The sequence below is a fragment of the Chaetodon auriga genome, chromosome 7, assembly GCF_051107435.1.
Source record: "Chaetodon auriga isolate fChaAug3 chromosome 7, fChaAug3.hap1, whole genome shotgun sequence".
NCBI classification, from domain to species: Eukaryota; Metazoa; Chordata; class Actinopteri; order Chaetodontiformes; family Chaetodontidae; genus Chaetodon; species Chaetodon auriga.
The window spans coordinates 17077522-17101424 of record NC_135080.1 but is presented as its reverse complement, the minus strand read 5'-3'; the positions used below and the strand labels follow the sequence as shown (position 1 = coordinate 17101424).

General features: G+C 41.8%; 1 protein-coding gene across 1 annotated transcript in view; it reads right to left on the bottom strand.

Annotated features, from left to right (window-relative positions):
- veph1 (ventricular zone expressed PH domain-containing 1) overlaps positions 1–23903 on the bottom strand; it is a 70461-nt gene that overhangs the window by 10260 nt on the left and 36298 nt on the right. The window contains exons 8-11 of the mRNA XM_076736101.1: positions 20911–21284; positions 17286–17425; positions 16450–16584; positions 9016–9133 (exon numbers count right to left, since the gene is read on the bottom strand). Coding sequence (XP_076592216.1) covers positions 9016–9133; positions 16450–16584; positions 17286–17425; positions 20911–21284 — 767 coding nt within the window. The remainder of the gene's footprint in view (positions 1–9015; positions 9134–16449; positions 16585–17285; positions 17426–20910; positions 21285–23903) is intronic.

The window sequence follows — 23903 nt, the reverse complement described above, 5'->3', positions numbered from 1 at the left end:
TAGACTAAATCATGAAGTGATTATTTAAAAATATATATATATATTAATCGATAACAATAGTAATCTCTAAACTGCAGCCAAAAACAACATAATAGAGAACACCTTGTAGGGCTGGAACAGAAACATTGATTCCTTCATGAATCTTTCTTTTAAAGGGTCAGTTCACCCAGATTTAGATATTTTTTTTTCTCACTTAGCTCTTCCATTATCTACCCATGCAGCCAGTTATATTGTCCAGGTTCTGAGATATCCGTCTCTGACCCCAATACAGTGGAGGTGAATGGAAATCCGTTTGCGTCGCTCACAGCAGTGAAATACTCAGCAAACTCAGAATTTATTCCCAAGTACGAGAACAAGAACAAAGAAAAGAAGAACAGCTACTCCAATAAAAAAAATGGCTCAAGTCAAAATGAAAATTACCATTTCAGAAAGAAACGTAAAACTAAAAAAGCACCTGGTTAATACATTTCTCAAAGTATGTTACTTTGCATATTAATTCTTATATTTGGGTGTACAAAAAAATGAAAAAAAAAAAAAAAAGTCATGTTAACATTGAATTTGGCAGTATGTTTCTAAAGCACAACAGACCATAAGTGAACACAGCTAACATTGGCTAGCTAACTACATATGTGCAACTTGTGCTTGTGGAGGTTAGGCGTTTTTAAAAGTGGAGAAAGCACTTCATTGTGTAACTGCTGTCTCTTTTTTTTTTTAGATTTTGGGAGAAAAAATGTGGCCACATGCAGCCATCATCATTACATCACGGTCCAAAGGGAGCAGGCATTAGCCGTAGAGGCGCTGCTCTCCCCCCTACACTCAATTCACACATTTACAGCAGACGAGATGTAACAAAAGTATAAATGACAAATGTAGTGAAGTGAAAAGTAGATTACTGGCTCAGAAAATGTAGTAATATCCTTCATGCAATCATATGTTCACAAAGTGAACCTCACTCCATCCTCGCTTGTGAACGACTGAGCCTCTCCAGGATGCCCCTTTCATACCCAATCATGATGCTATCACCTGTTACCAATGAACCTGTTTACCTGTGGAATGTTCCAAACAGGTGTTTTTGGAGCATTCCACATCTTTCCCAGTCTTTAGTTGCTCCTGTCCCAACTTGTCTGAAATGTGTTGCTGCATCAAATTCAGAATAAGCTGATATTTATAAAAATCAATGAAGCAGATGAGGTCAAACATTCAATATATTGTTTTCAGTGAATGTCAAACAGGATTAGTAAGTTATCACATTCTGTTCTAATTATATTACACAGCGGCACAACTTTTTTGGAGTCAGGGTTGTATATTGTGCTGATGATTCACCAGGATGTCAATCATCTGACTCATACATTTGCATTCTTTCCAAATTATCAGTCTGTGTGTGTGTGTGTGTCCTCTACAGGCCACATCGACTTCCTGTCTGCCTGTTTGGACACACTGCTTACACACAACTGGAAGCGCTGCGGGGTGCCGGCTTGTCTGCATCATCTGACAAATATTTTGTTTTCTTTGGCTGCAGAGATTAACTTGTCTGGTGCATAAATCATTGTGCCTTGTGCCGTCTCGTTGCTTTGATGCAGACACCTGGAAAGTGAGCCCCGGACTCGCTGTCAGGCTCAGGCAAGTGCTGGAGTTCACAACCCTTCATTCAAGACACACTGACGTCAACCAATGGGACACAAACAGTGGTGGAAGGTGACTAAGAACATTTACTCAAGTACTGTACTTAAGCACAATTTTAAGGTACTTGTAGTTTACTTTTTTCCTGTTACTTTATACTTCTACTCCACCACATTTCAAAGGCAAAGTTTGTACTTTTTACTTCAGTTTATTAATTTAAGAACTTTAGTTACAAGTCGCAGATTAAGATTGATAATACAAAATGTTACGATGTGTTAACATAAGACTTTAGTGCTACCACATGCTACCCTCAAGTATATAATTAGAATTAAAATTAAGCAATCAAATCATAAACCTTGAGAATGAGCAAGCACTCGATCAGATCCCAAAGTTTCATCAGTTTGTTTCTGCTGCAATCAGGCTTTTATTTAGATCTGTCACAGTGTGGTCAGGTTACTCACAACACTAAATCTGACTCTAAATACGGCCTCTCTGCCAGTGGCTCCTGTGCTACATTCGAGCTTCATGGGAACACAGGATTTCGAAAACGGGGACAGGAGTCAAGTGTCCAAAATCATTACCCGAAACAGCTGTCCCTCCAAACAAGCCTTATTACACCCTCAGACCTCCTTGCTTGTATTTGTCCGTTTGTCTGGCTTTGATACCATATGAGTGCATTTGTGTATGAATGTGTGTGGTTTGCTGTTTGTAGCTTTTGGCTTGAGGATGACAACATCAAGATGAGGTGTGAGACAAACAGCGAGACGTGTCCAGAAAGAAAACTGTGGGTTTAAAACACCGCGGAGAGTACACTTACTCACCCTCGTTAACTATCACTGGTAGGAAAAAATGTGGCTGTAAACAAGTTACCCGCCCTGACTCTTCTGTTAAACGTCAAGTTTCCTTTTTGAGTGACAGAATTTCATAAGTGGAAAAAATGCAAAGTCATTACGGAGAGAAAAAGTGCTTCTTGTGACATGTCTAGCTTTGCAAAGGTATTTGATTACAGTTAGAGCTTCACTGACATCATTAGCTTCATCCATATGTTCCCTTTGTATACACCTCGGTACATATGGCACTGTATATCAAAGGTTCAGTAATTACCAGATGAGAGAAGAGATGTTAGACGGACAGTGTGACAGTAGAGCTTTGTAGATGAATATCATCTTGTCAATAACGAAGCATTAGCTAACATGACCGCAACCCGGCCGGCTCATATTAGAATATCTAACAGCACCCTTGAGAAGTGCTGCCTTAAATCATCAACACTCAAAACTCCTTCTGCGTTAATGACACTTAAACTCTGGCACAGCGTGATGAACGGCTGACTTTAGCCCGGGAATCTCCTAAATTTGCAACATAATTCCTGGAGGTGAGGATTTCTGTCCGCTCTGTCCTCACTGATTGATGGTGAGATGATGGAGAGTCTTGCTTGGGGTTTTCCATCTTTCTGCAAACAGGGGATCTGTCTTCCAGACATCAGTGAATGTGTGTGCAAATCCACATGTAGAGACATGAGGGAGTGAGGGTATATATGCATATTTCGAAGCTTGTGCATATTTGCGAGTGCCAAAAGTCCACTCAACGCAATTACAATTCTCCTTTCTCTTGTTTCTGGTCACCTCTGCTGCAATTTCGGTGATGAGGTGACGGCGTGTCGGAGCCATGGAAGTAAAAAATGCTCAACGGTGCCATAAATACTGGAACAGAATGAGACAGTGTACATGTTGAACCTGCGTGCCTTATTCTGGCATGTCCACACATACAGTACATGCACAAACACACACACGCTCATTACCGCTCACTTCAAAGGCATTCCTGTCGTTAAACTCAGCCGTATATCATAAAGCATCATGGAGCTGCAGTAACCACCGGCTCCACTTTGGCCTTCACAATGGAAAACACCTTTCTCTCTTTTTCCTTTACCATTAAAACACGTGTGCAGCTCCCATGTTGTGTGTGTAACCTCTGTAGTAATCACAGCAAGCCACTCAGGCCAAGTCAGCAAGTTTTCATAATGGTAAAGGAATATAAAGTATTATGAAGCGAAACGTTGGCTGGTGGCGGCTAATAATGTGAACAGCATGCATGTGTACATGGTAAATGTGTGTAGTGTTATGTGCTGCTTCTATGATGAAAATAAAAAAGTGGGTCACCCAAAAAGGAAAGGGTCCAAATCCAGATTGCACTGGGTCTGAAATCAAGTTGCTACATTAGTTTCGGTGAGATGAGATGAGTCATCGTTGTCATTTACTGTAACTTACTTACTGGATGCAGCTGGACAGCTTTCAGTTGGACCAGTAAGAAAGTTTCCAGCCGCCAGTTTGGGTTTGTTTTCTGGCTTCGACTGCAGACCGTGGGCCTGTTTCGTGAACAGTTTCATTTTGGTGAAAGACCTGTTCACATCTTCATGAGCCATTTGAATCTGTGGATGATTTCAAATACATGGGCCATCTGAACGTGCAAAGAGTTGAGACGCAGGGACTGCTGTAACATCAGCATGGAGAAGTGGAGAAGTGTTGCTCAGTATGTCCAAACTGAGAACAACTTTACTGTAAATGTCTTCAGATTAAAGAGAAGTTTTGTTTTGATGAGTTTGTGGCTCCTATTTTTTTTGCTGTGAGGGGCTGCTAATGATAACTTTGATTCACAATATATTAAAGTGAAATGTGCAGTTGCGCATTTCATCAATTAAAGGCGAACTGAACGAGACTGAAGTACATTTAAAAAAAAAAAAATTCTAATCTATTTCTAATATTTCAATATAAAGACGACACTGACATAACTGAATGTCTCCATGCTTTGCGTAACATGTTATGAAGCCCCTTTGCCTCAAAGTTATGTAGCTGAGTGTTGACAGCTGACTAATGATCAGCTGCAGATAGTGTTGGTTCAGGCCACTGAGTTCATGCGACGGACTGAAAAATGTCAGGTCTCCGGGGGTAGAGGTCATAGAGGGGTCACTTCTTAACACATTGGGGTGATTGAATACAACGCAGGACAGACAGACAGACAGACAGACAGACAGACAGACAGACAGACAGACAGACAGACCCTTAACTCAAGTCTTCATCCTGATATTTAATGACTTACATTACAGGGACTTGTGTTTTGTCCCCATAAGGAAGGTGTGAGGAACAGCTGACTGTGTTCGTGTGTTTCCTTCACCGTGATGTGATGATGTGATGATGATATGTTTAATGGTGGTGACTCCAGTGACAGTGACAGGATCTATGTCTGAGCCAGTTTGCTGCAGAAGGGCTCTGTACTGTCTGTTTTTAATCATGGGTTAATTATCATTAATAATGGTAATGTGTTTTAATGTGCCCACGTTTGACAGTGACGTGCTTATTTGGAAAAATTATGACTAGTAGACATATTAACAATTGTGTCTGATATAAATACGCTGACCGCAGGCTGAGTGAAAGAGGTTTCAGGAGCCTAGCTGCAAACATTTTTGTTCAAAAGAGTCCAACTCTCGGTTGGTATCAAACCATGCAGATTGTTTCTGTTTTGTTTCATAAGCCTCTGAGGTTTCTGTTTTCACAGGATCTTCCTGTTTGCCAGAAGGTAGCTGCAATGCAAACTGTTCACTACGAGAAATGTTGAATTCTCCAAATGTCATTTATCGATGTCATGCACGCCACAAACTAAACTCCATTAGCTTTCACTGTAGCAGGGCGGAGGCAGAAATCCTGAAAATGAAAGTGAGAGCAAGCGAAAAATAGTGTTTGGTTTTTTTTTTTTGGGTGAACTAACCTTTTGGTTTATACCACATGCAGACAAGCAGAGCAGTGGGACCATCTGAGGCCACAAGGACACAAATGCTTTAGTAAACACATGCATCCACACACACTTCCAATCAGACAATGAGAAAGTACTACTCCCTCTCTAAGTCCTCCTGTAATGTGGAGAGACTGGCGCGAATGTGAAGGGAATCATTTGCTCCTTGCAGTCCGTCAGCTGGCTCAGTGATTTCACTGGTTTGTTCTGAGCAGCTGAGCTGGAAGACTGGCTTTCATTTGGCTTTCGCACTGTTTGGATCAAGCTGTCTGATGTGTGTGCGCGTGTTTACTTCTGTGCATGTGTGTTTGTGTATTTGAAGAAATGGGTGACGACAAGACAACGACTTGGAAGAAAGAGAAAATGAAAAGCTGTGAACCCAGCTTGACGACAGTTTCACTATAAATGAACCGCACGGATATTAATTCCACTTGAACAGATGAAGATCATTCATCACTCACTTAATCATCTCATATCTCCAATGCTGATGACTGTGGAAACATTTAGACAGCGTGCAGTGTTATTCCAAGTGCCCACATTGTGCTCAAAACTGTAGGGAGGCATTGAGACACATGCCAGTCCAGACCGAACCAGGTAACATGTTTGAGCTTTTAACACATGTTCTTTATACTCTTCATACTCTTTATATTCTTCCTGTTTTCTAATCACCTAAAGCGAGTTAAACCACGTATCCACCCCTGTAATATCCTGTCATACTGTTGATCTCCATGCAAACTATTGCTATGGGGAAAAGGCAGAGTTTTGGTTGGTTTTGGGTCTCTATTGGCCCCAGAGGATTGTGCTGAGGCTGCAGCGCTCCTGGCAGTGGAAATGAACACTGACGTACGACACAAAACTTAAATCAGAACTGACAGCAGGATCAAAAATAAATGTGGAAAGTAAGGCAATAGTATTATTGGAATTAGCCTTAATCCCGTTTGCATATTTCATGCCAGTGAGAATTTATTATTAAGTGACACACAGTGTAAGAGCGAAGTCCTCCAATCAGTGTGGAACTCTGACTCTGAACTGTGAGCTCCATTAAAGCAAATACGACACAAATACCAACCCATCGCCAGACTGAATGCTGGCATTCAATGTCTCTGCAAACTATGGATATATTGAAACTTGTCCTCTTGCCTAGCTCCTAAACATGTGCTGGTAATGTGAACTACGTCACTTTGATACTTGTTGTGGAAAAATTGATATGATAGGTATAAAATGTACAAATTTGACGGCTCTGCGGTTTACAGAAATGTACAACAACACTATTTTATTCTAGTAACTGGGCTGCAAATACATAAACACAAATATACAAATAGTGCACTGCATGGATAATTTCATCAATATTTCTGACTGGAAATAGTTATTAGTTTTATTTGATACTCTATTTTGCAGCAGGAAATGTTGCAATGCAACAACTAATTAGCAGGAAAGAAGAAGACTAAGAGCTCACGGGGATGTAAACAATCTCCGGCTTCAAGATGTTTTTAAAAAAAACGTCATTTGCGAATGTTTTTTTAAGGAAGGAAATGCACTCAGCCATGTGTTTTAGTGAGACACTGTAAACATAACTTTTTGTACTAGAAAACTCATTAAAATTAATCTTTATTTCATACTCTAAACCATGAGTATAATTACTTGTATGTTGTGCCATTAGGGAGCAGTTATCGCAGCGCTACACTATGCTGTTACTGTGAAATCATTTCTGCAATAATTGCTTTATTTTCTTGAGATCTCAAAACAACCCAAACTCACACAACCCTAGTTGTCTGTTCATTATTATCAGATTTAGCCCGCTACATACTGATGTGCTCATCATCTATAATCTGAACTTTTCTCCCTCCGAAGCACATAAACATAAATAAACACAGACTAATATGCACACACTAAATTTAACTGCATCCCATCTGCCTGTTTCCTTCCACGGGCAAACAACTTCCTGTCTCTGGCTTTAACTTTCTGGGAAATACCTGCTGGCTTCTCATTAGCGGCCATCAAAAAGCAGGGTCTGAAAACACCATGTTGTTGTTGGGACGGAGGTTTACAGCTGCTTATTAGTGACACTACACTTCCTTGATTTCAAGTTCACTTTCTCAACCTGCAACATCTGCCACAAACTGCCCTCTTCTGACTCCTCTTATATAACTAATAACTGCTTCCATGTTAGCGTGACAGATAGACATACACATACAAAGTTACAGCCTTTTTCTCGAACTCACACTTGCTCTCCTAAGGCCAAACTGTCACTCATCGATTTATAGACTCTGGAAATTCACAGCACCATCACTCACCTAAAAACACTGTCTCTGTTCTTTCTTTGTCAGAAAGAGGAACACGTGAGGGGCATCAGGGGAGAGATGCGTGAGTACACACTGTGTGTATGTAAAATATGTTTATATGCCTTTTAATGTGGTGGTGTAATGCCATCTTGGCAGTGCCTGACTCCACCAAATGCCCAGCTAATCCAAAAATGGAGTGAAGCCTGGTTGGTGAAAGCTAGCGGCTAGCTGTCACTCAAAGCGGCCATGCCCATAATTATGCATAATTTTAAGCCTTAATATAATTTAAACAAATGAGTTAAGAATACTTGAAAGGAGGAATTAGCTATAGAAACCAACCAGGCTGCAACCATGCTTATTTCTGCTTTGAAACTGGGCATTTTAATATGGGGGTCTATGGGAATTGACTGGCTTTTGGAGCCAGCCTCAAGTGGACATTTGAGGAATTGCAGTTTTTTTGACACTTCCATGTTTGCTTCATTTTTCAGCCCAAGAAGTTCCTGCTTGGTTCATGTGTTATTTATTTATTTTACATTGTAGTAATATCTTACACAGTTTAAGTCTCCAGCGTGGAGAGCTGTAGAGTAGACAGACAGTAAACACAAAGTATAAAAGGATTTTGTCACTATTCCAAGTCTGACTTCATCAGGACAAAGCACTCATTGAAGGGTGGTCGCTGGTCCAAAGTAAACAAATCAGGACTGAGTCATGATGGCAGTGACTGACTGATTGCAGTGACCCTTCATAACAACACTAAAATCAGACTGGCAGCTAGAGCCGCTCTCTGCTCCATTTACCTTGACTGTTCTGGGAAAAGATTATTCCCCTTGAAGGCACTTTGAGTGAAAACATCCCTTGGAGCTCTGCCATGGTTTTACTATCAGACCCATGGGAAACACAACTATGCCCAGGGAAGCTGGTGAAATGACTGAAAATGAAGGAAAAATCTTTTAAAATACCACTTCATTTACTCTGTTTAGAGAAGACGACAATGACATGGAGCCATTCAGAGGAAACCACAGAAGACTCTGGTTGTTAATATGTGTTGTCTTTTATTGTTGTGTTTCCTCTCTGCCTCATCTTTTTTTAGTGTTTCATAGCCACGAATTTACTGATTTTGTTTGTTTACTTCATCCATAAGCATGTTCATCATCTTTCCCCATGTTGTGCTGGAGGTGAAGGAATCCTGTATTTCACAATTTTTCAACTTGGTTATGCACACAGACTGACTGTCCTCTAATTATGGTTATGTATAAGTGGGCTTGTGTGTGTGTGTGTGTGTGTGTGTGTGTGTGTGTGTGTGTGTGTGTGTGTGCGCGCGTGTGTGTACCTGTGGCCTTCTCGGGGTTGTTACACATGAAGCAGAGCCAGCCTCCCTCTTCCTCGCTGTAGCCAAACAGGTCAAAGAAGCGCACCTCCTCCAGCTGACTCTGGAGACTGTCCATGTCCTGAAGACAGAAGGACAGAAAACAGGACATGTATTGACTGTCCTGTAATGATATTCAGACTCTCTAGTTGTGGGATCTCTTCATTCATATTGCCAAAAGGCCTTTACAACAGCGGCAGACATTTTGACATGTCACAGAAGGAAACGCACAAGTGTAAATGTTAAAAGAAATGACAACTGAATTTCATTTGGCTGCTTCAGTTTTGGGGTCCTGGTGTTGTTCATGATGGCTCACTGTCGTGACTGACTGTGACACCTGGACATGATGGAGCCATCGTTAATGTCATTAGCAACACCTGTGCTGTTCCTACTATGACAAGTCAGAATGGCTGCTGTGAAACAGGACAATCTGCCAACACTGAGTCTCATCCATCCAGTGCTGTTTTCATTTTGCACAGTGCACACTTAGTTTACAGTACAGTGAATTAAAATGAGTTAAGTATGGCATTTGAATAGTTCTATATTATGAAAATAAAGCCTGCATCCTAACATTTTGTCCAGTCTCTTTTATATAATATCTTTGGAGGCAGGTGGGTCGGCACAGATTCATACAGAATTCGTGCAAAGTTCAAATGTGGTTTGTAACTAACAGCATCACTTTAGAGGTGGGACACATAGACGCAAAAAGAAAGAAAAAAACTTTTTAAACCAAAGTGCTGCTGGTTGTTTATTTGTATTGAACACCTCTGTGGTTCACCTGTAGTTCAAAACACTTGTAAGAGTAACACTGCACAGAGCACAGAGGGCTGTTCCTGAAAACTGGTGTACCCAGGTGTAGTGAACTAGGATAGGGAACAGATCAAAGTTTTTTCAGAGTACCAGGCTGTTCTTTTTAGTTTCAACTCCACATAAAAGAAGAGAAACAACACAAAGAGAAAGGAGAAATGGGAAAAGAAATGTGAATTTAGAGGAGAGGTTTAATCAGCAAACACAAAACTGCTGTGGAAGCTGCTGCATGTGTGGACACACACACACACACACACACACATACAGACAATCACAAGCGCACACACACGCAAATGATAAGTTACCCTCAACTCTAAGAGGCACTTAAAAGATTGACATTCCAGTTATGGACCGTGCAACTGTGCATCAGTCTGCATGTGCCAGACCAGAAAGCTATGGAAACCTAGACCCCCATTCAAAGTCCCTGAAGACCCCCTGCACATGGTAAGAGTTATACTTCACGTTAAATACACACAAACACTCTTCAGTGACACAAGATAAATACATATTTATCTTAGGCCGGTTCGGAGAAAAACAGGAATATTTAAGGAGATGATGGATTACTGTCATCAGACTTCATGACAGCACTCTGTGTGTGTGTGTGTGTGTGTGTGTGTGTGTGTGTGTGTGTGTGTGTGTGCGTGTGTGTGTGCGTGCACGTGTGTTCATAAGGTATTTTCAGCGTTTAACCAAATCTCTCTATAATGAATACATAGTTTAAATATCCTGACCACCAATCCAGCAGAATGCTCTGCCTCATCACTTCTCTTGAACTCTGACCCCGCTGCAGTCCTTTCACATTTTCTGATGATCCATTTAAGAACGAGAGAAGTGTTTCCCACTCCGATAAAGTCAGACTCACCAAACGCCCAGAGGGAGCCGGATTAGGAGGAATATAGAAAAATGGGTAGCTGCGTTGGCTGAGCTACCAGTGTGTTTGACCTCTAGACCTGCGCCACTTCAGTCCTTGATGTTAACGAGCCAGGATGTAAATGTGAAAGCTGCGTTTTATGTATGTGTTCCCATGAAACACCCACACACGTGCGCACACACACGGACACATGCACACACATTTGATTAAAAGAGTGTCAGAGCATTTAGATTCATCCATACATCAGAGCTTTCTCTGTGTTGTTACAACTTAAATAATTGAGGTCAAAGGGCCTTGCTGCGGATACAGACAGACCAGGACCATATGTGGCTGAGAGAGACGGGCAATCTGTGGGCTTATATGAACATTAATATTTGGACGTGGACTGTGTGGTGTTCGGGAAATAACGGTGAGAAATCCTGAATATGATGAAACTAAATGTCCACAAATGGTGACTGCGCTTACATTTTAGAATTTCACATAAAAAAACCTCTCTAGCTCTCTAAGGTCTGAGAAAATAACTAATGATGTCATCAGGGTCATCTCAGCTCTGGAAAATTAGAAACAAAAGCCCACCTACAAACTGAGGGTGCCGTTCGAAAGATGTTAGCGTTTATCACAGGGAATACAGCACCGAGGTGACTTATCGTGGCCTCTTGAGGTAAAAGGTGGTATTACAAGAGGACGGACCTGGGCTAACTGGTTAGCATGCTATCTTCAGCAGATATCTGATGCCATAATTTTTTAAGTTAAATTTATATGTTTTAAACTAAAATCTTACATATTGCACCTTTAAGTAAATCTGAATACTTCCTCCACTGAATGGTGATCACTGTAGAGATTTAATACAGGATACTCATTCAAGGAAATAATGCTACCCAGATAGAAGTTATTAAAGTCAATTGTGCCTGGAAAAACTGCCAATGTGGCCACATGAGGCTGAAAATAGGATCTGCTCCGAACATTTACTCATTGAATAATTCTGGACTTTGCAGTAATTGTAATTCCAACGATTTTTGGCCTTCGGAGACAATAAAAAGAGAATGTTTTCTGCATTAGACAACCCAATTCATGCCTAAACAAATGCCAAGGTCATTAAAACAGATTGAACATTGTTTACTGATTACAGAGCAAAGCTGATGTGAATCATCCATTCTCTAAAAAGCTACAAGAAAAGACAGAAGCGGAAAGACGACAAAAGACAGACCGTGAGTCAGAAGTTGAGCAACAATGTGTGAGAGAGAACACCTCAGTGAACAAAGAGAGCACAAGTCTGCTGCACAACAGGAGAAATGAATCATTAACAAAGTGAAATGAGTGTGAGAGCACATAACCGAGTCCATTACCAGAAAACCTCAAACTACAGCCTGTGTGCCAGGCTCACCACGCTGTAACAGACAGCCGACAGGCTGTGCTGCACAGAGTAAATGATTTGTATGCACTTTAAATGAGCTTTTAGGTGGATGTTTAGTGTGACAAATTAGCAGCCGGGCAACAGGCTGATGTGAACAAACACAAGCCCATATTTGATTCATCAGGACCTCAGCGGTGGATTCAATAAAGACATGAAGAAACAATGGCTGGATTATGTGATTCTGAATATAATCCTTCTATCCTCATGTAACCCCCTTTACCCTGTCAATGCACCCCCCTCTCTCTTTATCCACCTCGGCCCCCTGCCCCTCTATCACTGCTTTTTAATTTGATCAAGATGCATGATTGTGGCTGCACGTCTGACGACGACTGCAGGCAGACACCGAGCGAGCTGCGATGTATCTGCAAAATATGTCCAAAACAAAAGCAACTTGTTTGCATTTTAAAGAATTTTAAAACGAAGTGAGATGATTCCACTGTGACTCTTGTTGTCTCACTTGTTTTTGTAATTTTTGATGAAGGGGAACTCAAACATCAAACCTGCTCCAGAGGGAGCTGCTTGAGGTATAAAAAGGGCCTCAAGTGATGTCACCTGAGTCAGTTGGGTCAGAAGAAAAAGTCAGCAAATGAAACAAGTTTGGGGGCGTAGAGATAGAAAGAAGTGATCTTACCAGACCTCTGTAGCCCCCTCCTCTCTGTCTGAAGCTAGCGTCTTCAGGCTACATTAGCTTCACCTAGCATGACACACCTGAATCGACGACCGAATGTAGGTATCAGGTTTTGGCAAGGAAGAAAAGGCCTAAAAAAGACAATATCTCTGGTTCTGCTGCATTGATGTTTACCAGTTTGAAGATGGGTGTGGGCCGACACGAGCACTGAGTGCTCATGCAATAATGCAGTAATGACTACTGAGTGCTCGAAACATCAACATGATGATGGGTGTCGCAGCTGGTGTGATCCCACAACTAAAACAAGCTTACGTGAATTCAAAAACAAGACAAAGCAGAGGGAGGACAGAGAGGCTTTTTGGAGGGTTCACACTAAAACTTCACCAGAGCAGTGGGAGAGAAAGGACAGTGGGAGGTGGAGGCAGGAAGAGGAGCAGAGAGGGGAGTGCAAGTCAGGAGAAAGGTGAGTGGATGAGAAGCTGGGAGTGTTGGAGAGGGGAGTGGAGGAGGAGAAGCAAACAAGGCCCAGGCTTTATTTCTGTCTCTCATGACATCTATCTTCTGTCTGGGTATAAATGTATGAGAAACACAGGGGTCCTGACATTTTAAGCCATTTCAAACAGGCGCAGACAGAGGCAACAAGATCCTGTAAGTTCTTTCACTCCTTCAGCTCTCGCCTCCTTCCCATCATGCCCCTTTTTTTTGTCTTTTCCTCCCTCAAATTTACAAATCTAATCTCAGCCTCAGTCTTTCTCCTTCATCCTCCTCCTCCACCAAACCTTATCTCCACAGAGGCTGTGTCAACAGACGCTCTCACTCTGGCCAAAAGAAAGACAAAAGGTGAAACAACACTTGTCAAATATCTCCCCTCTCAGGCTGCTCAGTCTCCCGTCATATCTCGTTCCACGTCCTCCTTCTTTCCCCCCTTCTCTTCCTCTTTTCACTGACTGCATCCTCTTTGGAAATTTCAAACTACCTCTTCACAGCCTTCCTCTATACATGTCCACTCAACTCAGTTCAGTTCGTCCTCTCTTCAGACAATCCCACCATCCTCCCGTCTGTTTCTCTCTGCATCTGTCTCTCCATAGATCTCCACTTCCTCTGGTTTCCCTGTAATTCGTCTGTCCTCTCTTTTCCCATATCTTGTTTCATTCTTAACTCTCTTCAGTCTTATTTCCTGCTAACTTCAAGCATCTCATCATACACTGTAACCTTCTGCTCTCATTTCTCTCCATTACTGCGCTTTCCTCCACTTTCCTCTTGTCTTCTCGTTGCCAGCACAAGCTCAATTACTGTCTCCTCTCCCCTTATCAGCGATAACTGTTATTCCTCTCAGTTCCTATCCAATCTGTCGATCCAGCTCCCACTGCTCTCCCCTCATTACATCTTCAGTCACCCCTTTCTTCCTCTCCTCTCTCTAAAGTTTAATGCTTCTCTCTCCTTTTTCTTTCATGCTTTACCTTCATGTTTCCTCATCCTCTACTCTCCACTTCCCTCCCTCCTACTGATTTACGTCTGTTGTGATAAACACAATGATGATGCAGTTCTCCAAGTTTTAAGTTCAATCTTAGTTTTATCTCTCAGCCCTGGACAGACTCATCAACTCTTTTTTACTACTGCAGTGCTTTAAACCCATTACCTGTTCACTGTTAGCGTCATCCTTTTCCTCCTGAGCATCTCTCATCCATCCTTTCTCTCCTTCACCCCTGGTCAGTCTTGAAGCTTCCTCCATCCCTCTCATCTCCGCTCACACCAGCTTTCAATTATCTCCATGTCTCGTAAAACTACTAAACTGAGTCGTCAGAGGCCGCACACAACCCCCTCTTAAATCTCAGGAGCCTCATGAAGCCCCATAGGCTTCATTTAAACCTCCCTGTCAGTGTCTGCGTGGCCTTCATAATCGACATAATTGATAACCTTCTCTGTCTCACACGTGTCTCCGCCTCCCTCCTTTTGCATCTCTTCTCTCCTCGTCTTCCACTACATGTGTTTCTGATTGGCTGACAGTGACAGGAGTGAGGCTGTAGGACTAACAGGGAGGGAAAGAAAGAAAATAGGAAAAGCAGAGCATCTGGATGGAGGGAAAGGTTGTGACCTTCTTCCTCCCTCTGTCCGGTTAGATCTCATCTTCTTTTCTCTGTGTTTTTTCTTGATGTTCCCTAGAAATTACGACTGAAGCCATTTTAAAGCAAAGGAGACGTTCAAAGTCGATCATTGTTAGTCTAGCCTGTGTGCTTGGCAGGTCTGCCGTATCGGTATCTGTGAGAAAATGGAACCTTTTGGGTATCACTGATCCACATTAAATACCGTTCTTGTGTTCTGCTGCCTAACGTGGGTAAACATACTGCTAAATATTCACCACTACGTACATGTGCTTCACAATGAATACATTAAAATGAAGGCAGTGGTTCGCCTTCACAGTGAAAGCTGAAGTGCTGACACTGACTTTTGTGGTTGGCTAACACTATCAATAATTTACTCCGTATACTTTTTCTAATGGGAGATTTAGACATTTTCTGCCTTTTATGTTGGGAGGTTGTTCTGAAACTTTTCAAGGATGGAATAAATTTCATTACATGAATAACAAAGCTTGATGGTGGAGAATAGCCCAGTAAAAGAGGACTAATGTTACTCCTAATGCTCCTGTTCAAAATTAGCTTTTGAAAGATTAGATTTGAAAGTTCAGTTAAGCTGAAATCTCTCATCCCTCGAAAGAGGATTAATTTCACCATCTGTATCGTAGATTCCTGTTTGCGCACGGCTTCAACAAGCTTTTTTGATTAGTGAGGTTTAGAGGTGGTGTTAGGTGCATTTTGTTACCAATCAACAGAGCCAGACTCGCTGTTTCCCCTGCTCCAGGCTAAACTAAGCTAACTGCTCATCGACAGTAACTCTTAAGCACTTAACCAATTAAATATTTTAAAATGCCAAACTATTCCTTTCAGGTACGAGCGGTCCAGCTGGGGCCAGTTGAGATCAGCAGGAAGCAGATTTTACTGCTGACTGAGCAGGTAAATCAGAAATTTTACTGGAGACTGATACAGCGGAGATGGTCAAAGCAGAGGTTTACAGCCATCTTTGAACTGCTGAGTGTCACACAGCACGAGTCTTCCTGCCCAGCGTACAGTTCACGTGTATGTGTGTGTTTTGGAATAACTGGGAAGGCCCAGGCTCCATATGGTAACCATAGCTGATCCATCTCACAGCAGCCACAACACACGCTTAGAGAAAGACAAGCGACAGCTGTGTTTTCTTTGTGGGTCTAATTGTTTCCCAGTGACCACTTAGCTTGTCACATTATGAAGGGGCAGTGTGAGGAACACCACCCACATCCACACACTTTCAAAGACTGACACTGACATAGGCACACACACACACACACACACACACACACACACTAACACAGACATGATAAAGATGAGGAGTCGGGGTGAGCAGAGGCCCTGTATACAAAAATGTCCATTTAGTGAATTTCATATTTAAACAAAGTGGATGTTGAACTTTGACACTTTCCTTTCTTGGAGTTTTGTGTTTTTTCACTACCAATGACTTCATCCCTTCTGCTGGAGACAGATAGCTTTTAGGAGCAGGCAGCATATGCACACATACACACACACACACACACACACACACACACACACACACACACACACACACACACACACTGCGGTGCAGTACCTTCCTGTGTGGTGTGGTGTTCTGTGTCATGGCCATGGGGAAGCTGTGAGCTCCTTTCAGCTGCGTCTTCTCCCAAAGAGAAGCAAGTCTCTGGACACACTCGTCCCTGGAGCACAGGGGGACACCGGACTTACTCTGGTCAAAAGAGAGAGCATGGAAACATTACACAAGAGGAAAAGCATGAGTATGAGTTTTACTGCTGTATTACAAGAAGGTTTTCTGCAATGTAAAACTATTTCAGTAGCATCCAAATCCATTAGAATCCATTAGAACCACATTTAAGGAAATCTTATGTAAAATAAAACTGGTATTATATTTTTAGCCGCGGTATGGCTCCTACGATGTCAGTCCACCACTTTGGTCCACAATGAAAAATCTCAGCAACTATTGATGGACTGTCATGAAATATTATACAGACGTTCATAAACCCCAGAGGATGAATCTCTAGCGCCACCATTAGGTGACAATAGTGGTTTTGAGTGAAATATCTCAATGTGTTGACGGATTGCTATGAAATTTGGTGCACACATTTATGTTACCATCAGGATGAACCATACTAACTTTGATGACCTTCCAATCAACCTCAGCTGTACTATGGTGCTAATTAGCAAATGTTAGCTTGCTAACTAAATTAGGGCAGTGAGCAATGTTAGCGTTCACTGTGAGAATGTTAGCACGCTGCCATTCTTCTTTCTCACGACCGTAAAAAGCAGATGGAGTATTATCATTATGGAGTATTTTAACATTCTGACGAGATGAGTTTGATAGAACTGGATGTGTAGAAATGCTTTTAGATACAATAACATGTTATGTGCACTGCTGCTATGCATCTCCACCTGTAGATGAAGCAGCATGATGTGTATCCAGACATGAGGCTGTCGGCTGGTCAGGTTGAAACTGGACTTGGCGTACAGACAGTAGTGGCCCTTAAGAGGGCAGGAGAACGACAGCTTGGCCACACATCCCCGATTTGAATCTGTCACAGACACACAAATGGATAAAAATGGCAAAAATCATTAATATTTAGCAAATGCTCAAAAGTTGCACATCTTAAATTGAAATTCCCAGGCGAGTTAGTTTGCATTCTCTGTGCCTTTCTCTCCGTCTCATGCACATGTGGACTTGTGTACTCATGGACTCGTGTAACCTTGGGAACATATTTAAAGGGTGATTCATAAAATACAAGGACACTGCGTCTCGTCATCATCTGGAAACATCTTCTCTTCCCACATCCACCTCCTACGAGCCTTCACCAAAGAAACCAGTGACCATTGTGCTTCCCGTGGAAATCATCTGGTAGATCAGAATGAAATGATGAAGGTCACTTTTGGAGCGCTTCATTTCAGTATTTCATTTTTGTGACAAGACAAAGTAAAACACAGAGTTCTGTTAGCTGTATAATAAGCATGTAAAATGAATTTTATGCAGCACAGCTGGGTCTGATTTTGCTGGTGAAAGAGGTTTAGGATTTCTTCCATCTTTTAAAGCAACACTTTGACATGTTTGATCATAACTTTATGAGAAGTCAGCTGTTAGGTGAGAGGACAGGCAACACAGAGCAAAGAAGGTGGAGATGTGCGCATCGAACCCCAGCTGAGTACACGCACACCGCAAAACAACAGCACACGGAGGAAAAGGAGAGGTTGTCTGCACACTGAAATTTACAAGCGCTCAAAATTTTAATTGATGCACTGCTTTTATCTATAAGGCCTTCGACAAACATCCACATGAACAAATACAGGCTATATATACAGAAAAAAATGACAGCTCCTCCAAAAATGGCATCTCTGCTGGTCGCCTTGCAACTGCTTCCAGCCAAGAAATAGTGCAGCACATTAAAAAAGGACTTTTAGAGACTCTGCTACCCTTGGACACATCCCCCTTTACATTCATTCTGCTAAGCTAAGCTAACTGGCTGTATACACATAGTGTACTTGTATATATATTTACAGATGTGAGAGTGGTGTCGATATATTCTCATCTAACTCTCTGATAGAAAGCGAAGTGTATTTCCCAAAAAGGTTACAGGAATCAAACTATCATCATTATCAACTCAGAAAATAGTAAAAAGCCTAAAGCAATGCTGGATATCTGCTGGAGGTTTAATGACAACGTGAAACTATATCAGCTTCAGGTGACTTTAGTGGTTCACACTGTGATTTACAGCCAAACTGAAACTTAACAGTCTTGATGTTCTTCTCTATGTTTCTATATTATTTAACAGATTTGTATCTTCCTCATGTGTTCTCCCTGCAGAGGCACTTATAGAGTTAACATAGAAGCTGTAGTATAGCACAGTATTGTATCACATTCCTTGGTCAGCACCATCAAATCTTGCGATAAACCAAAATGCCTTAAAAATACACAAAACAAAGGCTGAAGCACAGGCTGATTTCATACGTGTGCAAAAATGTGAAACTACGTTTGAAACTAAACATGTCTGAACTATGATATGTGTGTGTTTATGCTGCTTCACTCATTAGCACATGCGTGTTTCTCGGAGTTTGTATCCGACAGTTGGCGACGCCGTATATTTTTGTGTCAACGTGTGTGTCGATGTTTAGATTTAGTATACGTGTGCATGCGCACTTTTCTGTATAATCCTCATCCCCTGAGATGGAGGGCCGGCAGCAGATGTGTGGGTCAGCCTGCAGCACGATGACATTATCCAGCTGAGAACACCTGTGACATCATGTCCTAAGTGCCCTGGGGTTGATTCTCATTAAGAGGCGTAATACTAAGAGAGCAAACGCAAAGCACCAATTATAGGATGAGGAATGAATGTGTGTGTGTGCGTGTTTATAATAGTGTATTTACATTCATTTTCAGATTTAATCAATTAACCAGAGGCCAAAGGAGGAGTTTGTTATTTTTTTCTCTTGTTTCCTGTTTTAAGGGTGTGAAGACATGTGTGTATATGTGTGTGTGTCTGTGTGTGGAATTCCTGGCTGTCTCTTAAAATGACATTAAGGCCAAAGGCGGAGCAATAACATCCCCTCCTGTCAATCAAAATATCATCACCTCTTGTGTCTGCGTCTATTGTAGTGTAGTGTAGTATGTGTGTGTGCGTGTGTGTGTGTGTGTGTGCGTGAGCTTTGTCTGTTCTTTATATGTTCAAAAGAATAAAGACATGTCCTCATAGGTGGGGTTCACTGCTGCAGATGGCTGCGACAAAAGAATAGAGAAAGGCTTGAACTGTTGAACTGCATACTGTGTATGTAAGTGTGAAGTGATGTGTTGACTTTGTGCATGTGAATGTCTGCACATGCTCTGTGGGTGTGTAAACTGCCTGACCAGCTCAGTGAATTTTTTGCTTAAATGCATCTGTCTTGTCAAGGATGTGTATCTGTTTACATGCAAGCCACGTTCAAATTCATTTCAGCATATTTTATGTTTGTGTTGGCTGAATTTAGCAGCGTGATTTATGTCACATTCAGATTTACCATTCGTGGAGAGGGCCGAATTAAGATTAAATAAATCCAATTCAATCTGGGAAAGGTGATGACTGGAACTGCTAAAAGCTGGAAATGAAGTCTTCATTCAAGTGAAGCAAATCAAATTGAAAATAGGCAGAAATCATAAGACATGAATGAAAATAAAACATCAAATGCCTGAATATGAGAAGAATGAGAGGGAGTAAATTAAAATGAAATACAAAGTTTTAGAAAATGGATTAGATTAGTTTGAAGACGTAATAGGTTTCTCATTTCATGAACTCCTTGACCTCCTGTTTCTAGTCAGTACGCACTGCTACAACTCTGGTATGAAGGCATGCATGCACACACACAACACTGCGCCCATGTATACATCTACTTCATGCATTCTACATCTGTGTGCATAACATTCATCTGTTTCTAATCTAATATGACTGTGTTTTATAGATGTAACTGAATATGAAGGCCCTGCCCACGTTAAAACCATCCCCTGCCTCTATACCTTAATTAATTTTTCCATTAACAAATCAGCTCCATGACATTTGCTCAACAGAGTTTGGCTTAAGCACATTATTTCACTCCAGGTTGGCAGTTCAGTGGAGTCTGCAGCTGACTGAAAGGACAGGTCTGTGAATGCTTCATATATGTTTGTCTCAAAAAAAAAAAAAAATCATCATACTAAAATGTGTTTCGTAATATAACTTTTTCCTCCGGGCTGTCGCCCTCCATTGTTGTCCTAAAACAATTTAAAACACATCAGTGAACCACACAAAATCACAGCACAATATGAAACTATTCCCCCTGGAGACACAGATTCCAAGAGACATTATGTGTGTATGTATGTATGTGTGTATGTGTGTGTCTGTGAGTCTAAGAGTGAAGGTGGAAAGGAAAGACAGGGGAGAGGAGGTGCACTCATACCGCATCATTAATCAGCCTCAACCACCACGTCTCACTGTAATCTGATTCAGGTTCAGCAGGTTACACAAACCCTCCCCTGCACTGGCAAAGCTGTTGGTCACGTTACCTTCGATCACACACTGCTCTGGTGTGGGGATCTGCTGCACCATGTCCTTACAGAACTCTCTGATCGTCTCCATATTGTCTCTTAAATGGATGAAGAGTCTGTCGGCTTCCTCCCGCTCCTCCTTCTCTCCATCCCTCTCCCTGCTTTCACCTCTCTCAGCCTCTTTGAACCCTCTGTCCAAGGCAGCAGTGACGGGCATGGAGCCGTCAGCCATCAGTTTCCTCTCAGCGGGCGCCGCTTCCTGGTTTTCTGAGTGCGAATTCACCAACGTGTTGGAGAAGATGTCTGGGCTTTGCTCCAACCCCTCACCGTCCTCGCCGGTGTCTGAGTTGATGGAGCGCGAGCGCACAGCGTGGAGAGCCAGGCTCTTTGACCTACGACAGAGCATGGAATAAAAACAGTCAAAGTGCAGCAAAATTATAGATGTGAACAATTAAAATTCTGTCTGCTTCCTGTTTTTGACACCATGCGGCAAATTGTGCAGGTTTGACTGCAGGGTTCTGTGGGTGAACCACTGAGGCAAAAAGCCTCAAGGGGACACTGTTGACAATGATTTTAGTAACAATTAAGAAAAAAAACACAAAAGAGCAAAATGCCTGAGTTCCAGTTCACAGCAGGAATACTGTGGACACGCTAAAGATGCTAATGTTTTGTAGTCAGTGGCTTTTTTGTGGTAAGAAAACTGGTCCAGTTCCAGTTCCAGTGGGGATTCATAACACCCTTCAGTGCACCTTGTAAAGTAATACTGAGTCATACTATTGCTAACAGACCTAAAACTAGTCACTTTATCCATTATTTTCAGTGATGAACTACTCACTTTATAACATACAGTCAGAACTTTGGACAAGGTGAGTCAACATCCTGATTCAAAGAGGCTCTTTGTTAAGATCCTACTCACCATAAGGCGATTTATCAAAAAAAAAAAAAGAAACAAACAAAAAAAACTGTGCTCTGCAGCAGAAGGAATCAGTGCTCTCAGTCTACAAAGGACAGTCAAGAAGTATTTGAAAAGTAATGTGTTCATTTTTTGGCTCTTCTGTCCGGTGTGATGGATTTGAAATGAAACCATGACTTTAAGCATCAGTGTGTGAGTGTGTAGCTTCAGGACAATGCAGCAAAACTGATCGTAAACACACAAACAAGGAGTTTTTTTACTGACCGAACAGTTGAATGGTGCACAGGTCCATGGGCGTGGTAGTGGGGGGAAAAGTGGACCTGACTACCCAGGGCCCGAGTAGGGAGAGGGGCCCATGACAATCCTGATTTTTTTTTTTTTTTTTTTTTTGTGATGTTTTTATTTCGAATGAATTGGGCCCTCCAATTAATTGGTGTCATAATTTATTTCAAATATATTTATAACATCAACTGAGAGAATTAACTTTATGTCACAGTCCTCCCAACATATTGGACATTCTGGGGGCCCCCCCTCTTGGACGCGCAAAATGGTTTAGTCCGCCCGACAGCGACCGGCGACAAGTGTAACGTCAGTGAGCCCAGATTGAATGACCTGGGGGTTAGACAGCATGCTGCCCAAAAAGCAAAAATCGGGGTATCAAAAGAAGAAAGAGCGGAAGGCAAAAGAAAAAAGGCAGAATGAAGGGAGGCAGCTGTTGACTGCTTTCTTTCCAAAAGGTGAACCGAGTTTGCTTGTTATGCAAAATCCAATGAAAGTTAACGTAGTCCACTACAGACAGCTGCTGCTGATGTTGTATGCTCATGTGAAGTCTTTAGCTTTGCTAGTTTCCAACCAGGCTGCTTGCAGCTTTTTGCAGCTTTAGATAACGTTAGTTGTCACTTTACATCTCATGTCAGCAAGGCTTTATTTCTTTTTCTGCAAGCTGAAGAACAATTTGACAGTCAACATTTTGTACTATCGCAGGCTCTGTTGATAAAATGACATAGGCCTTTAATGTAAAAAGCAGAAACCAGTCACAGCTTCTTTTTTTCACATTGAACCTGAATATTTTTCTGTTCATTTATACTGTACCATCTCATTACAAAAGTAATGCAGCTTATTTGATTTGATCCTGAGTGTGCAGTTGTCTCCTGTTCTCCTGTTCAAGAATAAATGTTTTTAAATCAAAATTTGCAAGAGTGTCATGGATCAAAACGTTAGTACAGAAACCAGATGTAGCCTAATGTTTTAGGTATTTGAGCAGAAGTAGACCAAATGCATCAATTCAGGTGGTGAATGAAAGAACCACTCATCAATATAATCTGATCTGGCTGTAGCTTAAAACCCTATTTATGCTTTTTTTTAATTTTAAATAAATACCCTCTTTTTGTCTTTTTCTTCTTCTTTTTTTTTTTTTTTTGCCCACGCGCCTCGTGCACTGGCATGGATAGGGGCCCACTGACATTGAGAGTGTACAGGGCCCAGAATTTGGTGCTACGCCCCTGCACAGGTCAGTCACTTGGCCTTAAAAGTTTGTACAAGTGAGTCACAGCCGGCTGTCACACATGAGGGGGATCATTTAAATACGGGGATAATGGCTCACATTTAAGACAGTCTCCCCTGAAAGACTTTCATAGTGTTGCACTCGGTTGTGCACATAAAAAGTGACAGAAACAGTTATATCAGGAAAGAAAAAAACCCTGGCTCCTTCTCGCCTCTGCACAGCTGACCAAGCACAGCCTTAAATGGGTATGAATGTTAAATTGTCAGTTACAGAAGGTCACAGAAATGGCTGGACGCAGCCCTCCCTTCTCTCCCCATCTGATGTCGGGAAGGTGTGTATGGGGGGGGATGAGCTTTCTGAAGCTATTCAACCATCTGACAAGAACTTCTGATGGAGTATACAGACTCCCTCAGGGGTTGATCCACCTCCTGAAGGCCTAAATGCCCAATGCAAGTTAGAAGTCAAGATGGCTGCTGTACAGGCCGTCAGAGCACCACCAGAGAAGAGTCTGTGAGTTATAGACGGCAGCCAGTCACTGCCTGCTAAGGTTTCATAAAAAAAAATCATTCCATATAAAACAAAACCTGAATGATT